Here is an 18,120-nt window from a genome sequence, read left to right on the forward strand (position 1 = left end):
GTTGCTGTCATACTAATGATGGGTAAAACCAGGAAGGTGGCCTGGACAGAAGTGTTTGGAAATAAATGATTATGAGAAGTGTCTGTCCTCTGTTCTTTGTCATACAGAATAGAAAGCATTGAATTATGCTCATGTTGGATGTGTGCACTTCCACTGTAGAAAAAATAGTTTAAATCGGACTATAGTCATGATGAACAATATCTTGAGTTAAAAAATCCTTGTACAGAAACTTTTGTACTGTACTTTATGCAAAATAACTCCAGCTACATCATATATGAGTTTCCCCAATGGTTAATTCTTTCCTTTGTTTCATGTTTCTAACCTGCATTTGTCCAAAGAGCTGTCTGAACTGAAAACCATTATCATACATGTAATCTGTGAATTCTCATCAAATTAACTCTCTCCCTGCTAAATTAGATTCTTATGATGTTCGTATGTTTGTGGAATTGAGTGTTATCCTTAAAAGCAGTGATTCTTGGCTGGTAGCAGGTGAACCCATCCTCTTGGGCTCAGCCTCAGGGGCAAAGCTGTGCCTCCTCCCTCCTCAAGGCAGCAGAGGAGATGGGTGGAGTTTTCCTCTCTGTCTTTGCAGAAAGCAGCTGGGTTTTTCTCATTTACCTCTAACTTCTTTTCTGCTGAGCCTAAGATGTCTCTTTTTCTGAGCTGGGTTACATTTAGTGAAACACAATTCTGTATTAATGTGGAAAGCATGAGGTATTCACGTTTACAGAGGTCTGCCCGCGTGTTATGTCCAGCACCTTACAATGTCTTGTATGTTTGTTTTCAGCCAATAAGGAAAAAATCCTATAGAGATGACATGAAAACTCAAGTAATATGCAACGAAAAATCTTAAGGAGATAAAGCTGAAAAAGTCTAAAGCAGCCTTGTTTCTTCACGTGCTTTTGTATTGGTTTCAAGTAATTTGTCTTTAACTGATACATATTCTTCTGAACATACAGCTCAGTGTTAAGGAGCTGACATTCAAAGGCAAGCCACAAGAAGGCTGAAAAGGCAGCATCATGAATAGTGAACTCTCTCTTGGTTTCCTTGACACCTGCATAGTGCATACTGCCAACTATGATAAATGGAGCAGAAATATAGACACTTACTAAAAAGATGGAGCAGAAGTTAAAGGCTGGAGTGAGAGACATAGAAAGATGTATGCTTGATCTCACTTGGAAAGAGAAACAAATGGGTAGGGGAGCAAGTGAAGTTGAATGACATCTTGAAGACAGGAAGGGACTGAGGCTGAAGTGGCAGGAGGCCAGCAAGAAGAGCAGATGGGAGGTGGGACAAGTTTATTACCAAAGAGGCCATTGGATGGTAACAGTGCACATACTGCTAGAGAAACAGATGAGGTGAGCTGATCGTTTTTCTGATTTCTATCTGAACAAGTCTCCAATTCAGATTCCTCATTTCTTGAACTTGGTATACTTTTTGGGAAACTTTCCTGGCAGATGGATGAAAACTGTGCCATGTGACACTCAGAAAAGCAATCATCAGAAAGGCAGCAGAGCAGGAGGGGGGAAGTTGAGCTGTGTTCCAGAATATTTGAACCTGTGATCCAGAATATTTTTGTAAGTGGAAAGTATTGTGTTTGTAATTCTAAACTATTGCCCCTGGAAGAGAAAAGTAACATTAGAGAAGTGTATTTTATTAAAGCTGAATTGGCCAGAACGGTTCTTCCATACCGTAGGGATTGGAGAAAATGTAGCATGTTGTTTCGCTTGATAGTGGCCACTATTGTCTTACAAATCTTGTGTAAATTGACAGATGAGTGAGTCTGACCTGATGCTGGGAAAAAAACCCAACAAACCAGCTGACCTTGTAAAAGCCCCAAAGAGCAGAAGAAATGATGTTTTGCCTGCAGGGCTCATTAATTAGTTGAATTTCTCATCTAATCCTTCTGGGTCAGCTGTGTTGCTTAGTCTACTCCAGAAGGAACAGGCTTGTAGAAACCATCCTGACAGGTATCTTCAAGATGCAATACGCAGGCATAAACTGTGTATGCATTCAGCAAGGTAAATGCTACAACTTCTGTCCTTGCATGTTAATGAAATTAAATAATGAGCTTATTTTCATTTGGATAGTTACAGCAAGCCATTCAGATTATCTGATTTGAGATTAAAATGAACCTCGGACCAATCTGTGGAAAAATGTTTCACTTGGTTTCTTTTCTTCTATACTCAGTTACCACATCTCGCTCCCATCTATACTAATTGTTGTTTTAATAAGTCAACAAAAACAAGCAGTTCCAATAATGCAGTACTGTGTGATACCTCATAGTATCTCTGACACTACAATCTAGAAAAGTGTTTTAAAATACTGACATATTAGCAGCAATTATTTAATTCTGTTCTATGTTTTATTTTGATCACAGCAAGTGTAAGGACTAAATTTTGCTCTGCACTGCACCATATTCCCATGCCTTGTATGAAATTTGCTCATATGCCTGCACAGTTGAAGGTAAAAGTGATCTGTACCTTGACAGAGTTTGAGGGATCCCCAGTGCTTTAGGAGGTGATTCCAGGACAAATACTAGTTTCATGGCTTCTGGCAATAAAGCCATTCTTGGTGCTTAGGATAATAAAAGTTGGCTGTTCCCATACCAGCACTTAAGAGGCAGAATGCACTCCAGCCTCTTGCTTCAACTCATGCAAAGGCAACAACCACAGAAGCTTTTGATGCATCAATATTAGTAAAATTTAAAACAATGGGCTGCTTTAAGGAGCTTTGGGTTTCCTTTGAATCCAGGTAAATGCTCTGCGTTCCTCACTGTCTCTGTGCTTAACTGCCTTGTTTTTCTGGCAATAGTAATATCATTTTGTGTTAACGTGATGATCTTGATGCCTGTAAATCTTCAAAACTGTGTGAGTGAGAAAAAGATAGAGAATCACTACTCATTGCAACCACCTCTAGGGAGAAATTCAGCATTTGTTCAACAGCAAAGACTAAACTTACCTGGAAGTTCAGGACAATTGAAATATAAGGCAGCAATTTAAAATTCTATGTATGCTACGTAAAAGGTATATTCTGCTTTAGGATATTCTATTTGGGACAAAAAGAGGGACACTGTCCCACCTCCCTCTCCATGCTTGCTACCCCAGATTACTTGTGTGTATACAAATAAACACATGTATAATAGCCTTCACAATGAAGTTTCTTGTACTTGAGATTGAGGCCTGTTTTGTTACCCTGAGTATTTGAGAGCAAGAGAGGGCCAAGAAGATATAATGTGTAAGTACATATATGTGCATATATATATATATATATATATATATATATATAAGGTAAAGCCAGACTAAAGCCGAAGTGTCTACAGAACTGTGTCACTGTAATTTTTTTCCTTGCTGTTTAAAGCCCTAGCCTGTATTATAGCTGGCTTAAGCCCTGTCATAACATAAGTTTGATCTGGAGGTTTCAGCTTGTGCAGGTTTTTCGTGTCATTTCTAACTTTTAAATCAGACGATATTAATTTTGAAGGAATTAGTCGGAAATTTCCTCGTCGTGCAATGAAATGGCATGAGTTAGTTAGCCCAGCTGCTAAAGGTTTTCTAATGAAAACTATGGTGATATGAAATTTCCCTGATAAAAGGCTCTGTAGGTTTCATCTGCTGTATTAAATACTAGCCTAAAAGGGACGGCGGGAGTCACAAATGCTTGACTAGATATTACCTACTTTTACATTCCAGGGACACTCCTTTACGCTCCAAACAAAGCCTGAAAATCTGGAGGGTTGGGATTGTTTTCTTCCTTGGGGCTGGCGAGCTCCTTAAAAGTCTCGATCGCTTTTTCTTGTAATTTATTGTTATTCTCTTGCCCGGCTCCTTTTCGGATGCCATGCGAGGGTGTCAGGCTGTGGCGTGGCCAGGTGTTTGTGTGACCGCCATCCCCCCAGGGCCGGGGGCGGGGGGTGGGGGGGGACACCAGGAGGTGTTGAGTGCTGAATGTTAAGCTCGTTCCTTTGTATGGCTTAGAAATCTCTGTTGTCCGGAATTGTACAGATAAGGCAGGCCCATTTGCTTCATTGTCAGGCAGTGTAGCTGAATAGAAATGCAAATGTGACATAAGGGGACTGCGCTGGGGAGGCGTTTGCTGTTACCTCCTCTAACAGTGCTCCTGGTTGTTGGAAAATTCCTGCAGAATCCAAGGGGTTGGTATTTTTTTTTTAATATATATATATTTTTTTAAATAATTACCTATAGATTCTAGGGAAGAGTCTCCTAAAGAAAATGTCTCTCCCTTGCAGATGCTTTTATTTTTATGCAGTGGAACGGCTCGGTTTTAACTCCCTTATCAAGAGCTGCATGCACTGCCCAGACTAAATTGGGAGCATCTCCACACTGTTTGACAAATAGATTTTTTGTAAACTGATTTAGCCTTTTCATTGTTTGCATTTCATTATATAGCAGACTTCATGTCACAAAATCGGTATTCATTCAAAATAGAGAATTTAGAGATAGGACTGTAGCCAGATAAAAAAATATTGCACAGCTCAGGTCTATTAACCATAGAATAATAGCAAGTCAGTGATCCAAGGGGTAGTTCTTCTGCAGGGAAGGGCTAACATAACTGAGGTCAGGAGTCAGACCTCGGTACTTCAAATGTGGCTGTCACCAGATTCACAAGTAAATCTACTGGGAAAACGGGGAGAATGAAGGGACCTTGCAGGATAAGGAGAGAGAAAGGCAGCCTAGCTCTTTCATCTTAAATCTGAGGCTTCTCAGTGGATGAAGAATAAAAGTCTGATTTGCTTAAGTGCTTCACTTTATTAAAAAACTCCAAGTTGCCTCTTCCAAAGCATGATTCAAGGATCTAACTCAATCAGGTTTAGAGAATTTATTTAGAAAAATAACATTAAAAGAGAGCTGATTCTTGTTTTTCTGCCAAATTCATTATTGAATAAAAGTCTGTTAGCATTCTGAAAATATGTGTACTAAATGCAAACAGTGCTAAAGGATGCTGATACAGCCTTTAATAACACTGGAGAAGCTAATACCTTGGGAGCAGATAATCTGAAGTTTGAATAAACGGGTCAGTAGGAAGACTGAGTTGGAACTTTTCCTTTTGATATTTTATGTTTTAAAGCCTTTCCAAAATTTTAAGCCTATTGTTTCCTTGACAATAATAGAGAAATTCTTATCTGTCTCTTAACAGTCACATTTTAATGGTTGTATGCAGAAATCACTTTAGATTTCCTTGCTGTAACAGTTCCCTGGCATTATCCTCCAGTTTATAAACTGCAGCTGCTTTGGACATAGTCCTGGAAGGGTTCAAGGCAGGTAACAGAAAGGGTGTTCCCCAGGAAATCAGTATTTCATTAGGTAGTATTGTTTGAACTATACTCCTACTTGAAGTAGGAAGTATTGTTTGAAATAATAACCATATTATTCTGGGTTACCTGGTCAGTAAAGATACCGTATTATGGCACTAGTGTTAGATCTGTTTCCTCGATGCACAAAAATAGATGTACTTTCAGGAATGAAGTAATCAGGAATCTGTTATACAGTTTACAGCATTGTAGGTAATCAGGAGTCTGTTCTGCAGCGCTAAAGTTTTGAGTGTGGGACAAGTGCTGCTCAAGACAACATGGATTTGTTTGAGAAGAGAATGTAGAATCTGGCTGTCACCTGGAAGCTCTGTAAGCTTGGAGGGACAAAATTAATAAAGTGGCTTCTAACTAGAATGAAAAATGTAGACATTCCCTTCTGTATGCATATGTTGGTTCAACTTACTTTCTTGACACCTATTTTTTGTGTGTGAAGATACGTAGGTATCCAAGAGACTATAATATAATACATTTACATGTGGTTTGTGTAGGTATAGGCACACACACAGACACATATCTGCAGTAATTGAACCAAATTGTTTGTGATAAAAGTGTCAGAAGTGCAGTAAGTCTAAAGGCTGTATTTTCTGGATCAATTCACACCTTGAGTGACTGCTTTAGCAACGAAATATTGATTGGATCTGCTCAGTCATACTCAGTCATACTGATATTTTATTGCTTTATTCAGCATAATCAGAATCAAATAATTATCATTCTTACTTTTCCTTTTTTATCTGTCAAAGACAGAAATTTATGTTGTAGGCAAGTTAAACCCGATTTCTGGAAATGTAACACCTGAAACAGGGGCAGAGCTGGTGGGAGGAAAAAACAGCCTAATATGAAAACTGAAGTTTGCATGTTTCTTAAAAAGTAAGATATAAATTCAGATTTGCAAGTAAATTAATTAAGCTGAAAGAGCATGTGCATAGTGTTTACACCTTAACTATTATACGTGGAGCTAAATCTATTGATTTGAGATTGAATAATTGAACAGGGCTAACTGTCTGGTCAATAGAAGTGAAACTGCTATAGGACAGAAACAGAGTTGATAATAGAAGGCTTCAGCTGCAGAAGGATGTCATTATGATTATATGCTGTCATTTGAACACACTTACTAATAGAGCCAGAAAAAAAGTAATTTTTTCATTGTAATAATGTAATGTAACACAGGTATTTTTGTTAAAAGTATGACTCTTCTGTATTGTATTAATGATGTTAATGTTCCCTTAAATGTTAGTGTACAAGTCTACCAGAGATAGCAGGATTGCTGCACTTGTGTTGGTGTGCACTGTCATCTTGGTGGGTGTTCTAAACCTCTACCCACCACTAAGGGGAAAGGAATATAGCAGTGGTCAACAGCATCTCGGTGCAGGCTGACACATCAGGCCTTGGGCTTTCAGGGGGCTGGAGCTGAAGGACCTGGGAGAAAAGCAATTAATGGTGAATTATACTTTTCTTTCAAATTCCTGGAACCACACAGTTACCATCTGAAAGCTGTATATCCATGATAAACCCTTCTTTTAAGTCTCTCCATCTTAGTGGTTGGGAGAGTACAAGGAGTTCTTAAGGTCTTTCTGTGCCCACAAGTGTGTCCATGAAATCATGCAACCTGGAGTCTAATTATGCCTCTAAACAAAGTTTACATTTTTGAGTGCTCAGTCAATCAGCTGATACAGGCTTTTAAAAAAGGCATACATACTGAAACAAAAATCAGAATTCTGTTACTATAGGGACAGAGTTCGGTGGAAGGCTTCATGGAAGCCTCTACCTATTTTAGATCTGGGTGTCTAGAGATAAGGGTAGCTATTACTTTATGGGGAGGAAGGATTTGTTTACTCTTGAGCATCTGAACTCAGCCTTTGTTACCAGTGGTTTCAGAGCTGTTAATTTCCCATGGTGAAAGCTCTTTTCATCAGCACAATCAGGTTATCCTGAGCTGAGGACATTTCACTAGTCTCATTTGTCTCCAGTATTAATTCTGTGCCAAATTCTTATTTCCTAGGTCAGTGAAATGTTAGAAGAGAGAGAATCTCACCTCGATCTTGGAGAGAATAGTTATAGGCTGCTTTATTATACTGAATTGTTCCTTAATAGTTATGGATAACAGGACAACCATGTAGAAAGTCACTACTTTACAAACAGACAGGAGGTTTGTGATTTTCAGTAGTTAAAATAGATGCTTTCCTGAGGTTGATATTTATTGTAGCTAATCTGTGTTTAATTTAATGTTCTTTCCATATTTAAAAAGTGCAACTACTTTAATCCATTGTCTTAAAAAGCATGCATTAGATGTTGGATGACATAAAGACAGCATGTAGAGATAACCCTGACGTAAGTGATAGTTCCAGTCATCTAGTGCATGGATTTCCAAGGCTTATGTTACTTGGCAGTTCAATATGATCTAGCTGTTTGTTAATCAGAGAACACATGAAGAACAAAGGATGGAGAACAAAAATGTTGAAAAAAAGTGTTGTATAGCTAGAAGATGATGTACAGTGGGACAAGTAACGTGGGGGTAGGATTGAATAAAGCAGTCATGGAAACAATGAACCATAAGAGGGCAAAATTTGTTTCACTTTGTTTCTTGTGACTTGAGTTTGTTGGTAAAGGGGATAACATTTTGTATTCAGGCAGAGAGCATGTTCTGTAAATCTCTTCAGTTACCCGTTCCCTGGGTGTCGCAATAGATTAAGTCGCTGTGTGATGATATGACACCGCCATCACTCGTCTTCCTGGGATATTGCTGGAGGCAACAACAAACCTGTGTCTTTGGCACATGTGAAGGAATTTAGTGCTTGAGGGGTTAAATTACACAGGCTCCCCTGTGGATCAGCTTATGCTTGGACAGTAATAATAACAATAACATTAATAATAAAAATGCCAGAGCGAAGGGAGTGGAGGGGAATCAGGGGGAGAAAAAGGCAGAAGAGTGATGGAAGATGGGCTGGGACTGTTGGGGGTGGGGGCAGGCAGGCTGGAGGATGCGTTTTGTACAGCAGGTGTCCCAGCTCCACGTCAGATGTCGTAGGAGCCTCTGCGACATGGACATGCACAAATAGACGGCACAAAAGCTTTGAGGGTGGTTGGTGGCTCTGTGCGTGTCTGCACTCTCGCTTCAAGCCATGATATCCTAGGGCAGTGTAACAAGCAATTCATGTCAGCTCACAGTAAAGATTATCGGTGTTTTCACTGGGGAAATATTTACGCTCCATCTTCTTCTTCTATTTTTAGAGCTTTGAGCTTGCAGTCAGGTAGAAGGGCAGGTGGGGGAGTGGGGAGAGACCCATTGAGGGACACATCTCATCCCTCAATTAGATGGAGCTAAACCCCTAATCTTGCTTAGGAATAGCTGCTGATGCTAAGTTTTCTTCTTTCCCTTCTGGTTTAGTGGGATATTACATTTCACTGCAGTATAGGTGATAGAATGGGATATCAACTGGAATGTTTTGATTCTAATAGAAAGCATAAATGCATTTTAAGGAATGCATTTTTTACATAGGTGTAAAAAAAAAAAACACCAAAAAACCCACCAAAAGGTAATGTAAGTGCAGAAAAAAGTGTTGGGTTCTACATTAGTGTTTTGTTTAAATTCCTGGATAGAAAAACCATCACAGTACAAGATAGCAATTTATTGTAATGCTGGAAAAAAAAAAAACCAAAACAAAACAACAAACAAAATGAGAAATCTGAATTTGTTCTCTTTCAGATTTGTTGTTTATCATAATAATCCTTCTAGACCCCTTCAGAAAGGGGCTAATTTACTCTTTCTATAGGAATATTTTAAGTGTGATTATCATAATATCACAGCTGCTGAAAAGGTCTAAAATAGGGCATTGACCTTGAACGTGTTCCTGCGTTTAGTATGTGGTGCTTAACATTCAAGAAACAATACAACTGCAACTCATTTATTAATGTGTAATCTCAAAATGTTAACTCTTGCTCTGTAAATACATGCCACAAGGATTGTAGAAAGCTTGCAGTATCCCATGAAGTACATGTGGTATTTTATCAGTGTAAATATGTATAAGATTTTCAAGATTTCTGCTGGGAATACTCCATAACTAAAGTAAGTTTTCCCTTTGGTACTGCACTAGTTTATGATTTAATTTTTACTGACATTCCACCAGTCATATTATTAGCTTCACAAAATGAAAGTGAAATAATCCTGTATTAATTAAACAGAGCAACTGAATTCCCTCAGTCATCTTATCCTTGACTGTCTGAGACAGTAATGTACTTCAGTTTCTCTGAAGAAACTTACACTAAAAAAAGAGCTTGGGGTGAGATACCCATATTGAAGTGTGAGCCTGAATTATCTTTAGGGAGGAGACCTTTTTTGGTAGGTGCCAGGCAATGTGTGTGCAGCTCCCTCCTTCTGTTTTTTTGGTTTTTGGTGGAGTTTTTTTGTGTGTTTTTTTGTTGTCGTTGTTGTTTTGGTTTGTGGTTTTTTTTTTCCTTTCTTTCATTTTATCTGAGGCTTTGGAAAAGGTGTTTCATCAAGAGAATAATATTCATTTATAGCAATGTGAACAGATTCTATTCTGTACCAGTGAAAGCAGTCATTTAAATACCTATACCCATGCCCTTGAAAATAAAACAAGGAGAAAATATGGAGTATTTATTTGAGACCAGATAAATTGAATGTAGTTCAGTAACATGGTAAAGCAATAGCTGCTACTTCACAGAGGCATTTTTTTATATGCTGGGACTGAATGTAGCAGCAAAAGCTAAAAGCCTTGCTCCATGTATTTGTGAACACAGTTTGTGAAAAGTTCTAAGGCGCATCAGAGATTGTTGTGTGAGCTTTTTCCCCTAAGATCAAAACAAAGAGTAATTAATGCTAAATACAGACTGAAGTAGCAGATGGCTTTTAAGTAATAACTTGATAGCGTTTGTCCAACTATGTACAAACAGGTGAGCAGAATTTGGAGGTTTTAGTTTTTAGGCATTAGCTTTTTGAATTCATTAGCAGCACATCCAGGGGTGCACCAAGTGCCTTCCAATGAGAAGCACAGAAGAGAAGTAGACAGTGGTAATACTGTTCTAATGTTAATCTTACTGTAGCATTGAGTGAGATCACATCTGAGTTGTGTTTCTTTAATGAGTGACTCTGAATAAAGAGAAGATCACATATTTGATGACACTTCAGTATTTATTTCAAACTCTTAACAATATGGTATTTTCCAGCTGGACTTTGAATAAGGCTCCATGGTGTATTGCAAATCTTTATCTAAAGTATGCTTATTCCCAAATAAGTCCTCGGCAGCTACCAGACTTTTATAATCTTGCTGCTTCCTTGCTGGCTTGAGCTTATTGCTCCTTTTGGTAAGTACACATTTGACACAATGCACTGTGAGGTTTCTGTGAAGTGCCACTGAACCTCACTTCAATTGCCTTGAGGTGGTTGTGCTTTAAGAATCTGGCTCTTCTGATGCCTTGAAATGTTTGTAGCATTTAGATGTGAGGATGCTTAAAGATTGCTGTTTGGCACACAGGAAAAATTAGCTGCACAGGGAGACATGGAAATGTTGGTGCTGCTCAGCAATGCCCCTTGACTGGTACAGGCACTTCTGATGATTTTTTTCCTTCCCCTCTCTTGATTCCATTACCACTGTTTTGTATAGACTCCTTGTGGTAAGATTTTGCACTGTACATTTTGGTAAGTTATTGCAGATGTGTGTTTGCATGCATGTTCTTATTGTGTATTCTCTGATAAAATTCAGTAAACCTGGATTGCCTTTTTCCTCCTGCTACTACTGCTTTTATTTATTTCTACGAAAGAGCTTAAAATGAAGCTACAGATAGCCCCAGTTTATTTGTGACTGTAATCTCTTTCTTATCGTCTTTTTTTATTTTTTTTTTCACTTTCCCCAAACTGATCTGTAACTCTGAAACCCAAGTTCAAGAATGTATTTGGAATTCCAGGCCCCAGTCTGGTGGAGGTGACACTTTCAGTCCCTGGGGGAGGAAACCAACTGTTTCATTTATCAACATGCAAAATACAGCACAGTATTTTTGGTTCTCCAAGAGGAGCACTGGCAAGGCAGAGAGCCGCTTGCTTGGATGAAAGATGCTTGATAGAAAACTAGTGATGGCTCACAGGGGGAGAGGAAAAACGCATTGTTTGGGGGTGTAGAGGGAGGGTGGGGGACAAGAAGCTCACAAGGTAGTGGAAAGTATGGGAATGTGAAAACAAGGGCTTACAGGAAGACAGACCATGACAGAAGTGGAGACCATCGTGTTTCAGCCCCTGAATATAAAATCTTAGGAGATAACGAACAAAAGTAGGAATGAAGCTGAGCTGTGCTTTGGTAAGTTTCAGAATGGATTAGCTGTCAGATTTTCAGGAGGGTGTATTCCAAGGCATGTAATACAGAAAAGCGACCATATCAAATCACACATGTATGGGGAATAATTTATGGCTGATTTTTATATAAGAAAAAGACATATACATGCAATGATTCATTTTGGAATAAAAAATATTGAAAAATAGACATTTTGGGTATAAATCTATAAACAGACATACTCTCATATACTTACAGATCTATACACAGAGATACTCAGTACAAACGGTATATTTGTACTTGCATGTTTTGCCCATGTGCACATACAAATCGGTTTGTAGGACTTGTATTTTGAGTTTATATAGTCACACAGATAACTATACATAAAGACATCATATTCAAGTTCTGATTTGATTCCAAAATCTACATTTATCAAATTGTTATCTAAACAGGATGTTCTAACTGAGTAACATGATTTAATGCCTCCTGTTTTAAAATTTGGTAAAAAATGATTTTTTTTTTTGTCCCTGATGTTTCTACAGAGTACTTAAATTTTATTCTACATTTCAGAGCTTTTTAATTCACTGCTCATAAGCAAATTTACATCTTAATTACAGAGTTCGCATTTAACAATATAGACAGCATAATGCTACTGGTAATTAAGCTTTTACTACCTGCTTTTATACAGTAGTCTGAGCCGTAGTTTTGCTGTGTGAGTTCTGATTCCTAAAATTGCAAGTATTTATACCAGGTTTGTAGGGAGCAGGCCCAGTCTTCACATAAGGTTAAATACAGAATGCTGGAATCTCTGCTGTAATCATACACACACGTCTAATGAACCTATGTATGTTGGAATTTGGTTCTGTTGCTGTATTTTTGTTACGGCAAAATGCTGTGAAACAGATCTGGAGAGGGCATTTCTTTTTCCATTTGTGAACAGTATTGCTGCATTCTGAGGGCTCGCACTGATTTGTTTTGATCTAAAAGGCTGCCATTTGCATCATGTTAGGGCTCCAGTCACAAAAGATTTTATAAGAGCTGCACTCTAAGAAATTATTGTCCTCCCAGTGTCGGTTTGTTTTTTTTCTAGACAGAAACAGCCTGCATCTGTTTTCACTGGTAGGGACAGAAACGTTTTGAACTTGGAAAATATGTATGGTGCCTTAGTTGTATTATTAAGTAAAGGTGGTAGCTTTTGAGAAAAAAAAATCATCCCATTTCATTACTGATATTTTCAAAACAGGATATGTGCACGAATTTCAGTGCAAACAGTGTCCCCAGTGTCCCCAAATTTGAGTACGTTCTTTGTATTGGAACAAGTTTAATCAGGAATCTTTTAAACGCCAGAGAACAACTCTGAGCTGGCTGTAAGCAGTGTTTTGCTGGAACCGGGCTTGGTGATGTTTATGGAGGCATGCCTACAGGGATATGTTTATTGCCCTTTTAGTTCAACAAAACTTACTTTAAAAAACCCAAAGCCCCGAACACTGTAGAGGTCTAGGCACCTTCCCAGATTTACTAATGCAGAGCTATTCCAGTGCAGCTCTTATCTCATGAAAATGAGGCAAGCTGAGTTGGTCCACTCTAATCCCTGCACATTAACAGAGAAAATTGATCAGTTCTGGATCTTTTCTTTCTCATTTCTAAATATACACATCTAAACATCCAAATACTCGCACAGGGGCATATGCCTTATGTATATATATAAATACACCTCCCCCCCACCATGTTGTATAGGAACACGCGTACCTGTATTCGCTCCCAGCTGCACCCATTATGTTAAGGACTGTATTTAAGTGCTCGTTTTGTTAGGAATGTCTTTTTTTTTTAACTCGGTAGAAAAGGAAACTTTTAATTTTTAAATATGAAATTGTATATCTCTATATTAGATAGCTGTATAATTTTTATGTTTTTACGTATAATAATATCATATATACAGTCAAATTCCAGCCCGCTCCCCCTTCCCTTTTCCCCCAAAAGCAACTCGCACGACAATGAAAAGTTGAGTTACCCAGAGGCTTCGGCAGGCTGCGCTTGGCGTTATAATTATTTGTTTTTCCCCGGCGCCGAGCAGTTCCAAAGGTTAGGGAAGCGGCGTTCAGGAGAGCGCGCCGGGAGCCGAGCCCGGCTGCCACCACAGCGAAACGCCACGACCGGCAGCGGCGGCGGCCCAAACTTCATCCTCTACCTTTGCGCGCAATCCTTAACCGGGAGCCTGCCAAGGTACCTGCCGAAGTTGAGGCCGGGCAAGAAGGGAGGGGAAGAGGGGAAAGAGGGAAGCGAAGCGGGCGGCCCCCGCCGGTGGGTCCGGCGGCGCGGGCACGTCCGCGGCTCTGCCCCGGCCGCCGCCGCCGCCTCAGGCCGCTCCCCCGTCCCCACCCTCTACCTGCCGCGCGCCCCGCGCGCCGGGCCGCCCCGGCGCCCCTGGCGCCTGATTGGCCGCGGCCCCACCAATCGGCCGTCCCCCCGGGCCGGGGGATGCATATGTACAGCCCTGCTGCATATTCATGAGCTCCGCGCGGGGCTTTAAGTCCTTGATTAGGCGCGCGGGCGAGCTTTTGGTCCCCGCCCGCCGCCGCGCCCGGAGCGCGCCCGTGCCAAGTGCGCGGCGCTCGGCCACGGAAACTTTGCTTTCACCGCGGGGGCGCACGGAGGATGGTCGCCGGGCGCACATGGATTCGGTAGAACTTTGCCTGCCGGAGCCGCTCTCCCTGCACTACGAGGAAGAGTAGGTACCGCTCCCCGCCCCCACCCCACCGCCGCACGCCGCCTGCCCCAAAACATGACAGGCGCCTAAGACGCCGCTGCAGGTAACGCTGCGCCGCGGCCGCGGGCGGGAGCCGGCCCGGGGCGCTGCGCGGCCGCTGCGCGCCGTGGGGGGGGCCGGGCGGGGGGCGCCCGGCGGGAGCGCTGCTGGCGGCGGGCGTGCGCTCGGCTCCGCGGCCGCCCCGGCGCTCGCCGTCTGACAGGTGCGCCGGCTCCCCGGCGGCGGCGGGCGGGAGGGCGCCGGCGGGAGCGGCCGCCGGCGCTGTGCCCGGGGCGGTGGCGGGCGCCCGGGCGGGGCGGGGGCCCTGCCGGGGGGCGCCGCTCCGGACCCGCGGCGTCAGCGGCCGGGGAGGCGGCGTGGGGGGCACTTGGCGAGGTCCGCGCCGCACGGCGTGTCCCTCCCCGCGCCTGCTGCTCCCTACAAAAGGCAGCCGAACACACTTTTTGAGGAGCCGCAGTTCTTGGCTGGCACTTCTCAGCTACCTGGCGGAGTGACTCCGGCGGAAATCGTGGCGCCCAAACAGAGCCGGGCGGTCTGGGGCTGAGGAGCGCCTCCTGAACTTGATTTCAGCCCGCAGCCGGGATTAAATATTAGTATATCACGAGAGCTGTGACCGGTTCATTTTTCTTCATGTCGAGCCACTTACGCCGCTGTGCCCCGGTGTTAGGCCGGGAGTGACAGGAGCGCCGAGGAGAAGCCCCGGCCGGCAGGCAGCCCCAGTCGCGGCCGCGGAGAGGCTGCACAGGAGGTGACAGTGTACTATAGGTAGATGCCCACTAGCTGTCCTTACTGCCTGCACAGTGCATGGCTGGTGGTAATTAAGTCAGGCATGAAAAGTGAATTGCCGTGGTCGCATGCTAGGGAGATAAAACGGGAAGTAATAAATAGCCTGGCTCGCAGGAATACGGTTTGGGAAGGGGACGCGGGGAAAACCCACTGTCGTGTTTTGGGGGTAAAGAAAAGAAAATAAACCATGCCCTCTCAGCTATGGCTTATATGTCAGCGCTCTGTATATACTGTAAGATAGCTTCGTAATGTAAGAATGCAGTTTTCACAGCTTTGACTAACAGTAACACTTTTTTTCATAAAATACATAAAAAGACGATAAGTTGAGTATTTTTGTTTGCTTTGGGTTTTTTTTGGTGGATGTTTCATCCCTCTCTCCCCTGCCCCTCCCCCCCCCCCCCCCCCCCAAAAGAAGCTTTCTTGAATTTACCTTCTTACAGCTAATTTGAATGATTAGTTTAGATAAGCCTCTTAGAGTAGATGCATTTAAATGAAATCGGGGCACATGTCTTTTTGGCTCTGGTGCAAGATTCAAACTATTTTTTTTCTTCCTCTGACTCAATTAAAAGTCGTCTCAAAACACTCTTAATATAATGTCTGAGTGCAGGGCTGGAGGCATGTGGGATTGAGTGGACACAGAGGAAGAACTAGCATTCAGAAACATATCTGCTACTCCATCTCAATTAACAAACACCAGAATTTTACATGTTATTAATGTTCATAAGAACTGTGATTTGACTACATACTGTAACGTGCATATTCGCATGTAAGCGTAAGGACATACAAATAGGAGTTTCTACAGTTCTTATGAATGAGGGTAGATAGGATTTGAGCTAAAAATTGTCCGAACATTTTGGGAGTGCACAGACATCTGTCTGACCATCACTAGGTATGCTTTGATTTTAAGGCAGAGCTTGTTAAAGAATGCAATAACTTAAAGCCAGCTGCAGTCTTAGCTTTTTGCTCTTTCAGCAATAACAATAGCACTAATAATTACTAATAGTTAATAAGCTAACAGATCCAATAAGTATATCTGCTCATTTTGACATATGTGTCAGTTTAATAATTTTAAATGAATCACTGCGTTCATAACAGGAAATCTCCTTCAACCTCTGATTAAAACGTAACGTTGACTAAAGGATTATAGAGCGGACTTAATTTTACCGACTGTTTTAACAGTTGTCACAGCTGTTGGAAGAAGGAAAGGCAATTGAAACACTCCAAAAAAGCAGGGGGGTAGGAGAACAGGAGTAGTTTAGTAAATTTAAACATGGTTTTTGAATGCCAAACGTAGAAAATTGAGGATATTTGTAACTCCAGAAGGCTTCTGTGCACTATGTATGTTTGCGTTTCGTGGCTCACTGTGTGTCATTCATTCGAACATGTAGCTGCTTTCCCAGTTTCTCCATTTAAAAACGTGCAACAGCGTTTAGATGTGAAACGAATTAATCTGTTCCCATGCATAGATATTCATCTTACAACAGAACCGATAGAATACACAGGTGGCAAGAAATAAAGGTTGCGTAGAATGGCTGTAACATTTAAAAAGTGGACGTGGGTGTCACTTCATGTGAGTACTTCAGTGCTGTGATGATTGGTGTACATATTTTATATTTTTCTAGCCATTCTCGTGTTGTGGGAATGGTGTGTGGAGTCACCCTGTGAGTCTGGCTGAGTTGTGTTTGTATATGGATGAATATGAGTGTGTGTGTTATTCACATGTACGTGTGTTTGCGTGTGTGCAGGCTGATTATGTGCTAAACTTAAAAGCGTTTATGTCAGTTTCACTCTTTAAAATATTTTGGCGTAGCCTCAAATTGCTAAAGTATTTTTTTACAAGTGTCTTTCGTTTGTAAAGGCAGGAAAGAGGCAGACTGAAGAATGCTTCTTTGTGAAGTGGGAAGGAGCACTTGATTCCGCTCCACGGTTTCTCCAGGCTCTGAAGGTCTTTAACCTTGCCCGTTTGTCTTATTAGACAGCTTGTTGCAGTTGTTCCTGAGAAATAAAGCCCCAGGCTGGTGTTCCGGTGGGTACCCAGTGTGTGGGGTGGCACACAGCCCTGGGTGGACACATGGCCCCTTCCTGGGCTCTCTCTCCCAGGGCTCTCCCCTTGGGCAGCAGGCAGGCCTTGGTCCCTTCTTCCTTCCCTGTTTCCGGTTGTAGGGCTTTGCTTTTTTGGTTCTGCTACCCTGCTGGCAATTTTTTGAATCCTACAGAAAGTATAAAGGGTTTGTGCTGAAATGCATGTCTGGCAGATTTTCCTTCACTGTAGCTTACCCCTCTTTTAGTGATGGGTGCTCATTTTAATGTGTTTATGGTTGTGCTCTTTTATTTACTGAGCCTGGTGCGTTGCAGCGGTAATTAACCCATGTTATTAGCAAAGCCCTTGTGGATATCCATTAATTCTCTTGAATGGCTGATCATTTTTTTCTGTACTTTTCCCTCCTGCTTTTTCCTAAGAATCACCCTCCTTTTTCTCACAGACCTTAAGCATTAACATTTCCTAGAAATTTCTTTTTAAACTGAGGCAGGTAGAAGGGCATCATCCCCATAGTTCCATAATAAAGAATAACTATTGTCTTAACAAACTGTTTTCAAAGATGCTAATGGGAAGCAAAACAACTGTGAGAATCTGTAGGGAACAATTTATTTAATTATTATTTTTCAAAACACATGCTTAATGATAAGAAAAGAGATAAGAATTTTCTTAGCTTTTCTTGTGTGTAGCTGCATTAGCCGTTGTGAATATTTTAGCATTCATATTTTAATCAGATTTCAACTTAGTTAATAGCACTTTGGGCATTTAAAAAATATTGAGCCAGCAGAAAAATACTTGTGCTTGCACTGCTGAGAAAAGATAAGGGCCACCTCATTAGCCAACCCTACTTTTGCAATTAATTTCAAATACATGGTGCTATTCATCAAATAGAGAAGGTAACTTGTCTATGATAATA

The 18,120-nt window shown here is 41.4% G+C and overlaps 1 protein-coding gene across 19 annotated transcripts in view; it reads left to right on the plus strand.

Moving 5' to 3' along the window:
• ESRRG (estrogen related receptor gamma) overlaps positions 1–18,120 on the plus strand; it is a 390,416-nt gene that overhangs the window by 218,088 nt on the left and 154,208 nt on the right. Inside the window, exon 1 of one of the 19 annotated variants that reach the window (XM_014252902.2) lies at positions 14,141–14,341. The exons of 17 other annotated variants lie outside the window; for them this stretch is intronic. In XM_014252902.2, coding sequence (XP_014108377.1) covers positions 14,286–14,341 — 56 coding nt within the window. In that variant the 5' untranslated portion in view covers positions 14,141–14,285. Of the gene's footprint in view, positions 1–14,140; positions 14,346–18,120 lie in introns of those variants that run through there. One more of the 19 variants, XM_088052402.1, reaches the window with a different exon arrangement.

The sequence above is a fragment of the Pseudopodoces humilis genome, chromosome 3 (genome assembly GCF_049639895.1).
Source record: "Pseudopodoces humilis isolate 2021_Gansu_Grassland_sample_001 chromosome 3, ASM4963989v1, whole genome shotgun sequence".
Lineage (NCBI taxonomy): Eukaryota > Metazoa > Chordata > Aves > Passeriformes > Paridae > Pseudopodoces > Pseudopodoces humilis.